The 15,938-nt window shown below is 37.0% G+C and overlaps 1 protein-coding gene across 2 annotated transcripts in view; it reads left to right on the top strand.

The window, feature by feature from the left end:
- Cep112 (centrosomal protein 112) overlaps positions 1-15,938 on the top strand; it is a 406,791-nt gene that overhangs the window by 166,308 nt on the left and 224,545 nt on the right. For both annotated transcript variants that reach the window (XM_028761272.1, XM_028761273.1), the window contains one exon: positions 5,044-5,226. In XM_028761272.1, the coding sequence (XP_028617105.1) occupies positions 5,044-5,226 (183 nt within the window). The remainder of the gene's footprint in view (positions 1-5,043; positions 5,227-15,938) is intronic.

A 15,938-nucleotide genomic window follows, 5' to 3' on the forward strand; every position in this document is an offset into this window, starting at 1 on the left:
AAGTCAGACCTGCTTCTAGCCTCTGGCTTGCAGTGCATCCTGAGCAGCCAAACCTTCAAGAGGTATTTCTTATCCTTGGTATTGACAATTAGCTGAGAGGAAAAAGAGTGTGCTGCCAAGCCCTATACCATCTCCAGAACAGTCATCATGTCGTACTACATTTTAAAACAGAGCTTGCCAGCTAAAATGAACTGTGGTTCGACAGATTCTATGGATAGTTCTTTTTCTTGTAGGAAATATTTAATCCTGGAGCCTCGTGGCCATCCACAGATGATAGACTGTGTTTCTACACTGGCTTCCTTTTGTTCTTTTGCATGTAGGGGTGGCTAACATGGTCCATGTTCCTGTGTGTGGAGATTAACATACACTTATGTGGATAAGATCAGGATCATACAGAGCAATCGGGGTTTCTCATTGCCCTAGGCCTTGGCTAAACTGGCTGGCCAGTGGGCCCCAGTGTTCACCCGACTCTCCTTCCCCAGAATTGGGATTGTAAGAGTGTCTCCGTGCTTAGCTCTTTTATGTAGGCATTGGGTATTGAACGTATGTTCTCATGTTTGCAAGAGAAGCACTTTTCCAGCTAAGCTATAGACCCAGCCTTTTTTAGTAGGGGAAAAAATACTTTTGTGTCTATTATTTTTATCAAGATTTAGATGTCATGCATAAATATTCTCAGAATCAAATAACTGGCATCTTGGAGAGTTTAGTCTGGCCCTCCATGCAAAAGGGTTTTTCAGTTGTGCTTGTTGACAGTTTATACATATACACCCCAATGAAGGATGGAGAGGCTCACAAGACCTTCATCCACTACTCTCTACTCCCTGTTGCATGTAACTGATGTGATTGCTGTGGCCTCTCGGAAGGATACGCTTATAGGTCAGAAAAGATTAGGAGAGGGGAGCTCCATATGTACAGCTATGGAGACCCTCATGCTTGTTGTAAAACCTTTGGGGGAGAAGTTTCCACAACCTTGTAAGTGTCTCTTTATCTATACTTCATAAGGAAGCCCAACAAACGCCTTGGTTCTTCAGAGTGAACTTTTGCGGAATTGTGCTCCAGTTTGCCATTGGGACTATAGGAGAAGGAGTAGATATTGCATACTCTCCCTAGGAGGAATTTTGTAACAGTCACAAAATCATATCAAACTGTCAGATTTTTGTATTAGAGTATGTTTACTTTGACTCCAAAGACACTGAGAGGTTTGTGTATGTCCTAAAGGAAAGGCACATTTAAGGAAATCATTTTCTTATGCAAGAGAGTAGCATATTTTGTACCATAACTTTTAAAAGATGTCAACTCCTTTTGTAAAGACATAAAACCAGTCTGGTGAAATCTTGCCAGACTTCACAGTAAATTTTACCCTACTTGAGCTGGATGTCTAGGGTCCTGAAATGGTGTAGCTCATTTTAACATTTTAGATGTGGCCTTTTTGCAAATACAGACTGCTCACAGGTGTAACCAGATGATGATGTTATATCTGTGCCTCAGGAATAGAAAGTATAAAGGTTCTACCTGCTTCTTTATGTGGATCTTATACCACATCTTACCAGGAGTATAAGAGTAATACTAAATTTCATGTGTAAGAAATGAAAATTTTATATAGAGAGCACTCAAGTGGAATGTGTCATGGTATTAAAATGTTGCCTAGTAAGCTCTATAGAAAAAAAATCCTGTCTTTTAATGACTAATGTCTCAAAGTAAACTGTCCCTTGAACTATTAGTGTGATGATCAGAACCCACAATGATTAATTGCTTTTAATTTGTCGTCTAAAAAATGTCACTAAAGTTGTGAGATAGCTTAGCAGTAAATGCTCTTACCACCAATGCTACAACCTGAGTTCAGTCCTTAGGACCCATTGGTGGAAGGAAACAACAGACCCTTTCAAGTTATACTCTAGTGCACACACACGCATGGGTGCGCGCAGACACACACACATACACACACATATACACACATACACACGCATACTAAATATAGCCTAGTTTTTAATAGAAATATTTACAATAGTTTCTGATAGTTTTTAGTAGTGAGCTTCACTGCTCTTCCAGTTGTGCTGACCCATGGTGGAGGTACCAGAACTCCCTGGCAAAATGTTGGAGGAGAATCAAAACAGGAAATGAAAATACCAGGGTAGTTTTTGCCACTTAGCCCAGAAAACCTATTCCAGGAGGGGCCTAGATGCTGATATTACCTTCTTTAGAGGACCTCACTGTTGGTGGGAATGCTGGTTCCATTAAGCAGCTCCTGCTATCTTGGCCTCTTCTGTGTTCCAGTGGACCGATGCAGGAGGTTTCTTTGGAACTGGGCCACCTACTTTCAACAGCATGGTAGGGATCAAAAATGGCATTCAATACATGGGGCACCCAGTGTCTGATGCAAGGCAATAGGATCAGAAAAGCCTACAGATGAAGGGTCTTTCCCCACAGGGTCTCTAGTGCTAATAGAGCATGGTTTTCCAGGAGTAAGATAGGCACAGAACCAATGAGAGGAGTATCGGCTTGCAAAACATTAGTATCTGCTTTAACCACCATCTTCTACAAAATAATCCTCTCTACTTCAGGCTAAAAGCTGCATCTGTCTATGGATATAAACATTTAGATGACTGTCTGACTGCACTCTTAATTAGGGAGACAAGAGCAGTGTGTTGCTTCCTTGGGCTCATGCCCTCAACAACCATAGGCTTTTGGCTTGATTTGTAGTATAAGGTGTGTATATTCCAGCCCATGGTACAAACCTCACATCCAGTCATTGCAATGCATGTACATACATGTACATGCACATGAGCGTGCACACATGCACTCGTGCACGCATGCACACACATCCCAACCTGCATGCATAAGACTGGCCCTCCAAGTTTCCAGAGGAGGTACTCATCGAGCCCTGTACTTCTTGGGGAACTTATTGACTGCAAATGGTTGCTAAAGGAAGTGATGTCATTTTCTCTAATGCAACCACTGGGGGACTAGGTAGGAAGAAGACAATATTTAGAAGGAAGAGAATGGAGCATACCTGAGTAATGAGGTGAATATAATCACAATAGATAGTGTGTGTGTGTGTGTGTGCGTGTGAGTGTGTGAAGTTTGTGAATTAAAGGGAGGATAAACAATTGGGCATCGTTCATTACTAGTGGCCTTATCCCTATTTCTTGACATATGTCCTTTCAAGGGAGATACTCTATAATTCTTCCATTGTAGTTTCAGGTTATTTGGTTACTTATAAGTATTTTGCTTTCTATCAATTTTAAGTCATACCCATTTCCCCAAAATTTCAAAGACCCCAGTAGAATGTTTTATGCCTCTCTCTACTTCTCTTCATGTAAAACATGCTTAAAGAATTTTAATTAATGTTTTAAATTTTATTATAATGATGCTTGATACTATAACATTGAGTAGAAATAATAGTGTGTCTAAGAACTAAAGATAGTTGAGTTCAGTAGTTAATACAGTTAGTGCTAAAAATCTGCTCTAATGATGCTCACTTTTTAATTTTCCCCTTCTGTTGGGATTAATATTATAGTGGTGCAAACCACAGAATGAAACATATACATTTGTTTAAATAATAAAAACCTTTTTTCTTTACTACCTAGTGTACTTAGCATATATTATGAAGACACACATCCTACTTTTCTCTTTACTAGTGCATTGGGATAATATGGGGCAAACACTCAAACTTTAAGTAAATTCACTAGAAAACATCGTGTTTTCTATATTATTTATGACCTGTTGTAACATAATCGTAAATGGATATGTTCAAGAATTAGCATAAATTTCTCCTAAATAATATAACACATTTATGAATAATTATAAATGTATTATTGGTTTCCAAACTCTAAAGTCACAATAACAATATTTTAAAACATATGTTATAATCTAAAAGCAAATTTAATTTATTTTTTGATTCTTATTTGCAATTATGGAATTCAAACTTTAAAATTCATAGAAAAATTACTTCTTCTGAGATTTAGTGTTGTGCACATTCCTGGAGAAATGACTGCTATAGCTTTAAGATAAGGTAGTCTGGTGATTCATTGCAGGAAACAAGATCAATTTGGAGCAGACTCCTACTGTTAGCTTTTTTGAAGATGGATTCTCACGCTGAAAATAACACAACATATTCTAAATAACAGCACCCCCCACCCTGAAATCCACCAAAACTGAAGAAAAATCTAAGTGACTGTTCTTAGCAGCTGTGTGGCCTGGAGTTCACTGGGGAAGCTGGCTTCCTGCAGTCCCCTATTCATCACCTGCTTCAAAGACAGCCTGGCTGGCTATAGTTTGCAGGCCAGGTAGGGTGCCATTGTGCACAGTCTGGGAGGATTAGTATCAAAGCTGCGGCAACCAGGCCCTTGGTCTCAGGCTGCCATTCAGTCTAGCAGGGAGAGGCTAAGACTGGCCAAGGTCACAGTCTCCAGTGTGGAGTGGACTGGGAAAGGATCCTGAGAATAGAATGCTTTTTATGAAATCATGGCGCAGGCTTGCGGCACAGCAGGTGCCCTTCTGGAAGACATAACATCTGTTTATGTTGGTGTACCGTAGCTGACAACGAGATAATAGAGCTTTGAAATTTATGATTTTATTTTTAAAAGACAACTGTATATACAATAATCTAGATGCGTATTTAGCTCAGATCTTTTATTGCAAAATCATAAAGGGAACTGATCGACTTAATTGTTGCTTTTTACGTGTATATATTCAAGCAGAAAGCAAGGCGTACTGACTATTAACCGTTTACAACCATTGCTGATCAGTAATACCCAGTTCTTGGGGAGGAAATACCTAGTATTCAACATAAATTTTTTCAATGTTCAGACATTAATGTCAACAGAGTGCAAAGGATTTCCTGAATATGCCAAGTATCTTGAATATTAGGAGTTTTAGATAAAATGCTCCCCATCAAATGAATATATTTTAAGGGTGAGGTAATAATGACGCAAAAATAAAATTTTCAACTTGGACAAATTAGAGAAAAATTAAGCTGCACATGAGTTGTCATGACGACAAGGATGTTCTGTTGATGAACTGTCCTCCTCATTGTCCAATCAGATAGTAGAGCTGAAGCTGGAGCATGAACAGGAGAAGACGCACCTATTACAGCAGCATAGCGCAGAGAAGGATAGCCTAGTCCGAGACCATGATCGGGAAATTGAAAACCTGGAGAAACAGCTTCGCGCTGCCAATATGGAGCACGAAAATCAAATTCAAGAGTCCAAGAAACGAGATGCACAGGTAATTATCAATAATATTTGCTAAAACGGGTGTCTATCTTAAAAAGTCATCAGCGTTTCATGTTTTCTTATTCTTCTTGATGCACGCTGTTTGATCATTTGCAAAACTGACATATAAATGTGATTTTTTTTTGTTTTCTTCCCCTACCCCACCCCCTGTTTGGAGGATGAATAAGGCTTTAACTACAGAAACCACAGGTAGCCAGATTAAAAATCCCATGGCGCGCTATAACTTGGTCCCTTTTTTATAATCTTGTCTCAGTTCCTTTCATGATTTTTTTTAAAAGGTATGCCCCTTGCCCCTCCCTTCAGCCTTAGAAAATCCCTAAGAAATATATTAGGCTCACCCCTGGCTTTTTGTTTTAATCTCTGAAGGCAGTCAAGTAGCTGCTTTACTATTTGCTTCTCCTTCCTATTGTTGCTTTTCTCCATGAGACTCTATGTTTGATTACCTTACTTGGATGGTAATTGATAGAAATGACTCCAGAGGAGTGCTCTTTCCCATCAGGTCTGTTGCTTTCCCTGCACACACACACATGCCTCCTAGCCTCCATCTCTGTAGTCCCTGTTGGAAGCCATTTGCCAGAATAACCCCCAGCTGTGGTAGCATTTGACTCTTCAAACTTACGGATGAAATGTGCACTGTCAGCATGGAAAATTATCTTTATAAATTTCAGATGAAAAAATCTTATTGGGTATGTATCTTTGTGGTACAATACATTCTTTAGGCTATATATAATCAAGGGCCTTTAGTATATCCTCTTGAGCAGATTGCTGTGAAATTCTATTAAAGAAAATTTAAGAGCAATTGACAACAATAAAAAGATAATTTTCTTTGCTAATGAAACCATATCATCTAGTAGGTCTAAAGACCTCTTTTACCATTGAAATCCAAGCATGCTAACCACACTAGAGTTAAGCCCTGGTTTTCCTTCCTTCTAAAATAATAGAATTTCCAAATAGCAAAATATATCTTCTGGTTTGGTATATGTTTAAGCAATTCTGAAATTACCTAAACCTCAAAACATTTCTAATTAAAGAAGATGTTAATTTTTTCAGTGGAAAGCAGCTAGCGGTAAGGCAAAGAATGGGAGTTGGTTATTTTTCATTTGACCTTGGTTTGTCTTATTTCAGAGAGTTATTGGTACAATAGGAGTATACTTGATCAGATTTTCTATCAATAATATACACTTTTAGGAAACGTATATTTTAATGGCTTTATGGTTATGTGCTTACTAACAGGTGACTATTATAATACGCATCCAAGAATAATCATGTGGTTTCTAACAACGTTTATTTTTGCTATTAACCTCATTAGAACCTTTAGAAAATACATGCTGTTGTTTTGATATTCAGTCATTTGATTTTTTTAAAGACTATTTTCAAACTTATGTTCTCCTTCAGACATAATGTTAACCTTACCATTGTCCTCCCATGCTAAGGGACATGAGGTCTGGGTCAGAGTAGGATCTGTTTGCATAGAAAAATCACATAATAGATACAATGAAATCCATTAGTTTGCTTAACTGCTGACTATTTTGGTGCTGTGGTAGAAAGCCGACACACTGGAGGCCAAATTTATAGGAAATCTTTCTGATTTTGCATATGCCGTATCTGCCATGTAGGGCGCGGTTCATCTGATCATAACAAAAGAGAAATTTCAGAACTATTATGTGTAATTCAGCCATAGGAATGATGCAATATGGCTGTTAACTGGGTTTATGTTCATCAAAGTAGTCATTGTGAAGATTCTGACTGTTTTAGATGCTTTGGTTTTAGGAGATTTTACATATTTTTTGTTTTTCTTAAGCGTTTTACTAATTGAGATTGCTGTCATGGGAATACCAGTAAGCAGTACAAACTCGGAATCAATTTATTTCTAAGCAAAATGAGAATAATTTGGTACACATTGTTACCTAGTTGTGTTTGGAGAATACAATTTTAAAGAACTTTTATTAATAACTATATATTTTTTTAAAAAAATCTCATCAAGTATACCAAAATACTAAAAATGTGTGACTATAGTGCTTCCCTTAGGATATTAACTCAGTATCCTTCAGGTAGCTCCTTAATTTTTATATTATGTCTTCTTATGATTGTGGCCTAAAAATTTATTGTATGATACCTTAGAGTTACTAAATTCCATTCACAAATTAAAAATACACAAAATGGCTTGATGTTTTTCAAAATAGAAAATAAAAATAAAGCCCACCATGATATTTGATGTAGAAAAACCACATGTATTTTACATATTAGATTGTTTCATTTTTTTATTTCCTGAGATATTTGATTTTCAGCTAACATTTGGTTCATCGTGTTTAGCATTGGAGGCCATTTTGTAAGAAAGACTATTTGCAGTCCTTAGCTGGCAGAACACCACTGCAGTGTCTGTTTCAGATACCATGGCTTTGTTTGCCGTTCTCTTCCATCAGATCCTGAGAATGAAAATAATAAAAAATAAAAATCATTTCAGCTTCTTCCAAATGTGTAGCATATTATATACTGAAAGTCAACCGTTACTGTGTAGTTATCCTTCTCTATGTGAGCCTTGCCAATTAGGAACTTTCTTTTGGTGAATTGTAATGAAAGCAAATTAAATTTTATCCTAGTAATCCCCCTTTTCTATATAAGGATATCACTTGTAATACATCTAAGGACAGTCACCACCCTCATCTTAATTATTCTATATGTATATGTCGTTTTATTCATACTTTTTAGCAACAGAATATATTATTATGTGATAATTATACTTGCTAAAATATACATCAAATTTTATCACCCTTGTTTAATATGTTCAGTCTGGGTTTGTCTAAGATCATGTTTTAGAAAAAACATCCAGATTTGTGCAAATCAACACTCTGATTTATTCAAATACTTTTCATTAACCATCACTCTCTTACTGACATTGGAGAATAGTTTAATTGAGTGAATCACATTTTAATATAAAGGAAATTTATAAATATCATCTTACAAAGCTTTGTCTAGTATGGCAGTTCTATATGTAATTATTATTACTTTGCTTTAGTATTAGCACACATTATGAATTCATAATGTTGACCTTGAAGAAAAATAAAACATAAGTTTCATTGACTTGTAGTTGTTGGTTGTCCATTTAGGATGATGACACTTTTAGAGATTTCTTATTCTTGTCTCTGGTTGGCCTGAGTGGGGGTGTATATGAATACCAAAAGACAGTTTTATGGAGCCTTTGTGATGCACTTTAGAAGGTCCATGTGACCTGTTGCAAGATAGACAGATCAGTAAGTCAGGGGAACTGGTAAGCAGTGTGAGCCCCCTCAGAACTGTATCCTCGGAGAAAGTTATTAGCAATGACTTAAAATATGTCAAACATATCACTTACATGTGCACTATGGATTTTGCATGACATTGGCATACTGAATGTCTTTAATTTATTAAGTGGACAATCATTATTCTAATCATTAGAAAACAACTTTTGAATAGTAAGTAAGTAAATCATCTTAATTTTGCTTTTTTGATTCATATTAAGAAGTTCTAACTATTACAGACATATTATAAAATGTAGAATTATAGACCTCTACTTTAAAAAGTTTTCTGGGAAGATACTTTGAAAACTTTTAGAAATTATATTTTAACAGCATTACATTTTCTATTAATTTGCATACATAAGCACAAGTTATCAATTCCCATTGATAATTTGGATATGTGTATTGCAATCCATTAAGCATTAATACAACTCTTTGAAGGTTTTTAAAGGGCTAATTGTGTATGTGTAATCTGGACTTTATTAGTACACCTACTTACAGACAGTTTTTGGACTTAGCATTTTTATATTAAAAAGTTTTACTTTCTAAAATATACATACTACTTTCAAAAATTGCTAATAGCAACATTTTATAATAAAATCATACTTCATGATCAAAAATAATTGTTAAACCATAGAAGATGTTAGTCACATTAGAAAATCCACACTTGTAGGAATTTTGTGGTTAAATGTGAGGTTCACCTGTGAGCCTGCTAGAAGCCACAGTAAAAAGGGAAAGATGATGAATATATGATTCTATTCACAATGAGAGAAGCCATCACTTTCTCTCTAGCTCTCATTTTGGTATGAATTTATGATATGGGACTGCGTATAAAACATGTTGGCATAAAACTGATGGTGTTTTCTGTAAATTAGGCATTTTTCAATATCAAGTGCAGGAACATTAGAATCTTTGAGCATTTACATAAAATATAAGTAGTAGACTCCATATTAATGAGCCCACATTTCATTGCAATTTATTCAGAATATCAATTTTTTCAAGTCAGAGAACAAAGCTGCTTTGAGAGATCTAAGTTTTAAGTCATTATAAATCATATGAAAGAACACTTTGAGTAACCAATCTACCAAGTTCGAATGATGTCATTTTATTTCTGGGCCGGAATTCTAATAAAATATCTTGAAGTAACGATTTAAACCTGGCAGAGTATGTAAGTAGTTCAGAATTTAGCTAATTTCCAAATGCTTTTCTACCTTCCATCACATTCTGTTCTCTGAACTGACTGTGAAAAAGTATTACTTAGTAAAATCAAATGGTAATCTATGCCAGGAATAAAAGATATTTGTATCTGCACTAAAATAATTGAAGTAGTATTTCATCACTGTATCTATTAATGTCATTTCCTGTGTTCTAAAGGAGGAAGTTTTTAGTTCTTTGGGTTGCACCAGATTCGTTGCCTGGAAAACCCAAACCATGTGATTCAGCTGCTGAGTAGTCACCCTGCCTGCTCTTCACCTCCTCCTCCAGTGACAGTCACACTGCAGTGGCTGCCTGCTGCTCCAGCTGTGTGCATAGCACACCCTGACAGTTGCTCCTGACACACCCAGCTATTTGTATTATTGGGAGAGTAGAGGAGAATTAAGTGTTTCAAGTGTTAAGAGGATTTTGGTACAGGGCACAGAGTTTTTCCAGGCAGTAGATGTCTGGTTGGAAAGACTTCTTACATTTCACTTTTCTTTTCAAAAGGAAGCATGACTTTTAGGGGAAGATAACTGATAAAAACCACACATTCTAATGATTTGCTTTCTTTAGTTAGACTTTGTTACTAACTGCTATATTCCTCTACATTTATTGTATAAGTAGAGCTTTCCTATCTAGTACATTTTTTTTTTAAAAAAGCCAGTTGGGAAAATTCTATATTTTTCTAATATCATCGTGGATCATTTAGATTTTTCCAAATGGAAGTGCTGAAAAAAAAAACCTCCTTATATTTTGCCACAGATACACTGATGGGAAAATCTCATTTTATTTGTATCCAACAGTGGTTTCTTTTTACAGTGATATTAATAATGTATTTGTTATTTGTGTATTCTATAAATTTAAATGTATATCTATTAATATGAATCTGATGTGTCAAAAATATAAGTGGATGTCATTTTAAGTAAAGACAAACCTTAACAATTTTAAAAGATTTCTAGATTTCTTTTTCCAATATAATTCTAAAATTGTTCACATTATAAAGTACAAATGTACCGGTAACTAAACCATTATAAATAAGTCATCTTAATATACATCATGGAAAAAGGAAGTTTAAAACACAGAAATATAAGCTGAAACAAGGTAATTTATAATGATTCATTCCTAGAAGAATGATACAGTATATCTGTAGTTTTCTGCATATTTTTAAAAATGGGTTAGTTACCATGGAAACCACATGCTATGATATGTGGTCCCCTTTTAGATAAAGAGTATTCATTTAAAGAAAACCTTCTAAATAATAATATATAAAGTATTCCTTTTGAATTAACAACCTTGTGTCAACTAATAATGACTGCTTTAAAATTATATTCTTTGTTCTCATTATACTTAATGGGTTTCTTTGGAAATATTAAAACTGTCCTTGAAAAGGAGTTAATTAAATGCTGGAGACAATTTAAATACAGATTAGAATGGGATCCCTCTGTAGTGCCAAAACAGTTCACCAAGGAGCCAGAGGTCATTGAACCATAGGTTGTTCCACCACACATAAAGGCATTAGTCATAGCTGATGACTTAAGTGTCCAATAATAATACTGTCAGGTTAGGTCAGCTAGAGATGACCAAATTTCCATCATTTCAGTCCATAGATAAAGAATGTGGGATTCAAGGACATCTTCCTGCCCAAGGACACAGAACTAGCAAACTAGGGTTTCTTACTCTTTACTCACTGGGTTTTTTTTTATTGGTTATTTTATTTATTTACATTTCAAGTGTTATCCCCCTCCTCAAACCCCTATCCTATCCCCTCTGCCCCTGCTTCTATGAGGATGCTCCCTACCCACCCAGCCTCACCATCCTAGCATCGAGTCTCCACAGGACCAAGGGCCTCCCTTCCCATTGATGACAGACAAGGTAACCCTCTGCTACATATGTGGCTGTAGCCATTGGTCCCTACATGTGTACTCTTTGGTTGGTGATTTAGTCCCTGGGAGCTCTGAGAGCTCTGGTTGGTTGATATTGTTGTTCTTCCTATGGGGTTGCAAACCCCTTCAGCTCCTTCAGTCCTTTCCCTAACTCCTCCATTGGGGTCCATGTGCTCAGTCTGATGGTTGGCTGTGAGCATCTGCATCTGTATTGGTCTGGCTCTGGCAGAGTCTCTCAGGGAACAGCTATACTAGGCTTCTATCAGAAAGTGCTTCTTGGCATCAGCAATAGTGTCTGGGTTTGCTGTCTGTTGCTGTCTGCATATAGGATGGATCCTTAGGTGGGACAGTCTCTGGATGGCCTTTCATTCAGTTTCTGCTCCACTCTTTGTCCCTGTTTTTCCTTTAGACAGGAGCAATTCTTGGTTAATATTTTTGAGATGGGTGGGTAGCCCCATCCCTCAATTGGGGGCCATGCCTAACAACTGGATATGGTCTCTACAAGTTCTATCTCCTCTTTGTTAGGTATTTCAACTCATGCCATCCCTGTTGGATCCTGGAAACCTCTTGCTTCCCTGGTTTCTGAGACTTTCTAGGAGCTACCTCCAGTTCCCAACCCCACAATGCTACACACCTTCATTCAATTTTCTGACCCTCTGTACATCTCCCCACTGTCTTCTCCCACACCTGATCGTGTCCCCCTTTTCCCCTCCCCATCCTTTCTCCCTCCCAGACCTCTATCTCCGGTGATTATTTTCTTCCCCCTTCTGAGTAGGACTGAAGCATCCACACTTTGATCTTCCTTCTTCTTGAGCTTCACATGGTCTGTGAGTTGTATCCTGGATATTCCAAACTTTTTGCCTAATATCTACTTATCAGTGAGTACGTACCATATGTGTTCTTTTGTGACTGGGTTACCTCACTCAGTATGGTATTTTCTAGTTCCCATCCATTTGCCTAAGAATTTCATGAATTCGTTGTTTTTAATAGCTGAGTAGTACTCCATTGTGTAAATATACCACACTTTTTGTATTCATTCATCTGTCGAGGGACATCTGGGTTCTTTCCAGCTTCTGGCTATTCTAAGTAAGGCTGCTATGAACAAAATGGAGCACATGTCCTTGTTATATGTTGGAGCATCTTTTGGGTATATGCCCAAGAGTGATCTAGCTGGGTCCTCAGGTAGAACTATTTCCAATTTTCTGAAGAACTGCCAGACTGATTTCCACAGTGGTTGTACCAGCTTGCAATCCAAGCCCATACCTAAACATAATAAAAGCAATAGACAGCAAACCAATTGCTAACTCACTGTTTTTTATGTCCGAACCTCATCTAAGAAAGTTTTAGGTTTCTGGAAAGGTTTGGACATTGCAAAAAATGTACAAGCTTGTACATAAACCATTGCCCAGAATGGGAGACTCCCAGACCTTTGCTTCCCGTGCTAGGCTGCTCTGAGTACTTGGAGCCTGTGTTTCTTTTGGTGACTGCCGTCCTCAGTGTTGCAGTAACACAGTGAGGGGCTGCTTGCTTCATTGATGATGCAGTAGTCTTTTCATCTCAACACCGACATAGGGAAATGCCTCTAGTGATTTCTAGTGCTATGTCCCGCTCCTCAGCTCCACCTCAGTGAATTCAATGGGTGTTGGCAGGAATTATCTTTGAGGAGATGTTGGGTGAATATCCTCTTCCTTGATGTCTTAGAAAAGCCATCTTTGGATTTCTGACCCCATCAGTTCTGTAAGGGGCATCCCTGAGGTCTTCATTTGTATAGTTGAAGTAATTTTTCATGACAGAAAAGTTGAAGCCAGAGTGCAAGAAATGATTGGCAGAATGATGATATCATCAAATGTTCAAAGAGCTGGCATATTGAAGCTTCTTAAGCTGTCATTTGGGTTGTATGCCAGACTAATTGGAATCATGCCTGGTTGCATGATATGAATGATATTTAACAACTGAGCCATTTTATGACAAAAATGACAGAAACTGATGTGAGGAGAACTTATATTTGAAGAGGAAAGCAAGGCACTGCAGAAAGCATTTGGAAATATCATCTTAAGTAGAAACTCTTTAAATAATTAAAATTGGTCTTATTGATCCTAAAAGTATTGAAATCTGTGTTAATGAGTTGAGATTTGAAGATAATACTTCTCATTTGGAATAAACAGCAAAGTCTGGGCTCATAAAGTTCACTTGTCTTAATGGTTATCCCATTTGCAGACCTTTCTAATAATTTTGGATGTTTGTGTACTCAACAGTTGGAAAATAATACCAGAAGTTATAAAGTGTTAACAATTAGACTTCCAGGGTTTGGAAGTGCATTATTTTTCCAGTTCTCTTGTATTTTTCTCTTAGATTTCAAATCAAATCCTGGAAGTATATGTACTATTTAAATATAAAGTAGTGATACTTTAGAGAATCAAATTTGAGGCTCTGTGAGACTAGATAACCAGTCTTTTTCATTGCTTGTAGGAACAGTTGTAGTGTAGCAGTGCTCTCTAGACATGTGTGCACATCTTGCCAGTAATACAGTGACCCCTGTTTGAGGAGGAGATTTCACCCAGAAGGAAGCCAACAGCATGTCCAGGCTCAATCCAAGAACAAGGGAATTTTCGAATGGGAAAATTACAAATCTTTGAAAAGTTTAAAATGAGTTAGGTAATTTATCTTATGTCTTATAGTAGCAATTATTAATGATCTTATTCTGTAATTCTCAAAGCTATAATTTTATATTTAAAATGTATATGTTCATTAATGTTGTCTAAAATTACCAAATGCTTAAAATGTGAATATCATGTGCACTTATTGGGCAAATGATTTGCTAGCTCTAAATCTAGCCATGCTGGGGTGTGCAGTAAGAAGTGGAGGACAAGGTTGGAAGACTTTTTGCTCCTCAGTTGCTCAAAGATTACTATTGAAACTGGCACTTGATAAAGGCACAGGTTTCAACTGTTTCATGTAGAGTGTTCTAAGCTTCATATTGCAGTCAGTCCACCTGTGTAGATGTTTCAAGCTTTGGGTAAAACATGGGACACCATTCTAGTGGCATGCAAGAAAAACTTCATCACCAGTACTATGGATGCTTTATTTTTGAGAATTTTCTTTCATGTATATAATGAAATATGATCATATATACTCTTTATTTCTTCCCTCCAACTCCCACCATACATACCATACACACTTCCTCAACACAGCTTCTCCCAGCTTTATATATAATGTGTGTGTGTGTGTGTGCGTGTGTGTGTGTATACATATATGTATATAGATACATGTATATATCTATGCTGGGAATTTTACTGTCTTGATCTCATATAGGTCTTGTGGAGGTAACCACAGTTGTGTGTTAAGGATTGCATTAGCCATCTCCAAAAAGGCAGTGTTACATAGCATTTATCCCCATCCTCAGTTCTCATTGTCGTTCTGCAGCCTTTTCCATGATATTTCCTGAGCCTTGCTTGTGGGACTAATACAGATGCCTTGTTACAGCTGAGTAGTCTGGATCTTATTCTTGGTATTCATCACTCCATTGATTGTTGTGTCTGCACCAAGAAGTTGCTCTGACTGAGATTGCAAGAGTCACAGGTTCTGTGGTTATAAACATAAGTATGTGAAGGACCTTGACAATATGAATATTTAGCAAAGCTCAGCCATGGGCTTTTGACCAGGGTTATAGTACCAGGCAGGCAATGCCTCCTGTGTCACAGGCCTCAGATCTGATCTGATAGAGGTCAATTCTCCCATAGTAGTTGCCACTGTAATAGCAACGGACAGTCTTGCCTGGCATGTTGGTATTGCAGAATGAAGAGTCCAGTGCTGGGTAAGTCCACTGATATCGTCTCCCCTAGCCTGCAAAGCACTGTGAAAGCTAAATTGTTTATTCAGAAATACAAAAAATACAGCTCTTAAAAATTTCAATCATTACCTATTCTAATCCACATTAGTGTGGATTAATACTGAAAAAATGGAGTCCCAATAAAAGCTATAGAGTTATCACTCCTCAGAGGATAGATATTTCAAATTTATTCCTATGTAAATTTTTATATAAACATTAGCCAAAATTATAAATATAGAGTTTTCCTATGGGAGCAACTTTCAACTTGATTAATTATCCCATTAAGATTTTTTAATTACCTGCTCTTCCAGGCCTTAGGGTTTATGTGATAGTGAGATTGGAGGCTGGAAGACTAAGTGGAGCCAAGCTAGTGAGACATGATAAGATTCTTATCTAAGGCAGTGTCAGAGAGACAGGAGATCAGATAGGTAGAGGAGAGACACCCAGAGCTATGGTTTGATGTGTCACTAGACATCTAGGTATTGAAGCCACTGAGTTATGTGGACAAACAGGACTAGTG

The sequence above is a fragment of the Grammomys surdaster genome, unplaced genomic scaffold, assembly GCF_004785775.1.
Source record: "Grammomys surdaster isolate TR1022 unplaced genomic scaffold, NIH_TR_1.0 126906, whole genome shotgun sequence".
Taxonomy (NCBI): Eukaryota; Metazoa; Chordata; class Mammalia; order Rodentia; family Muridae; genus Grammomys; species Grammomys surdaster.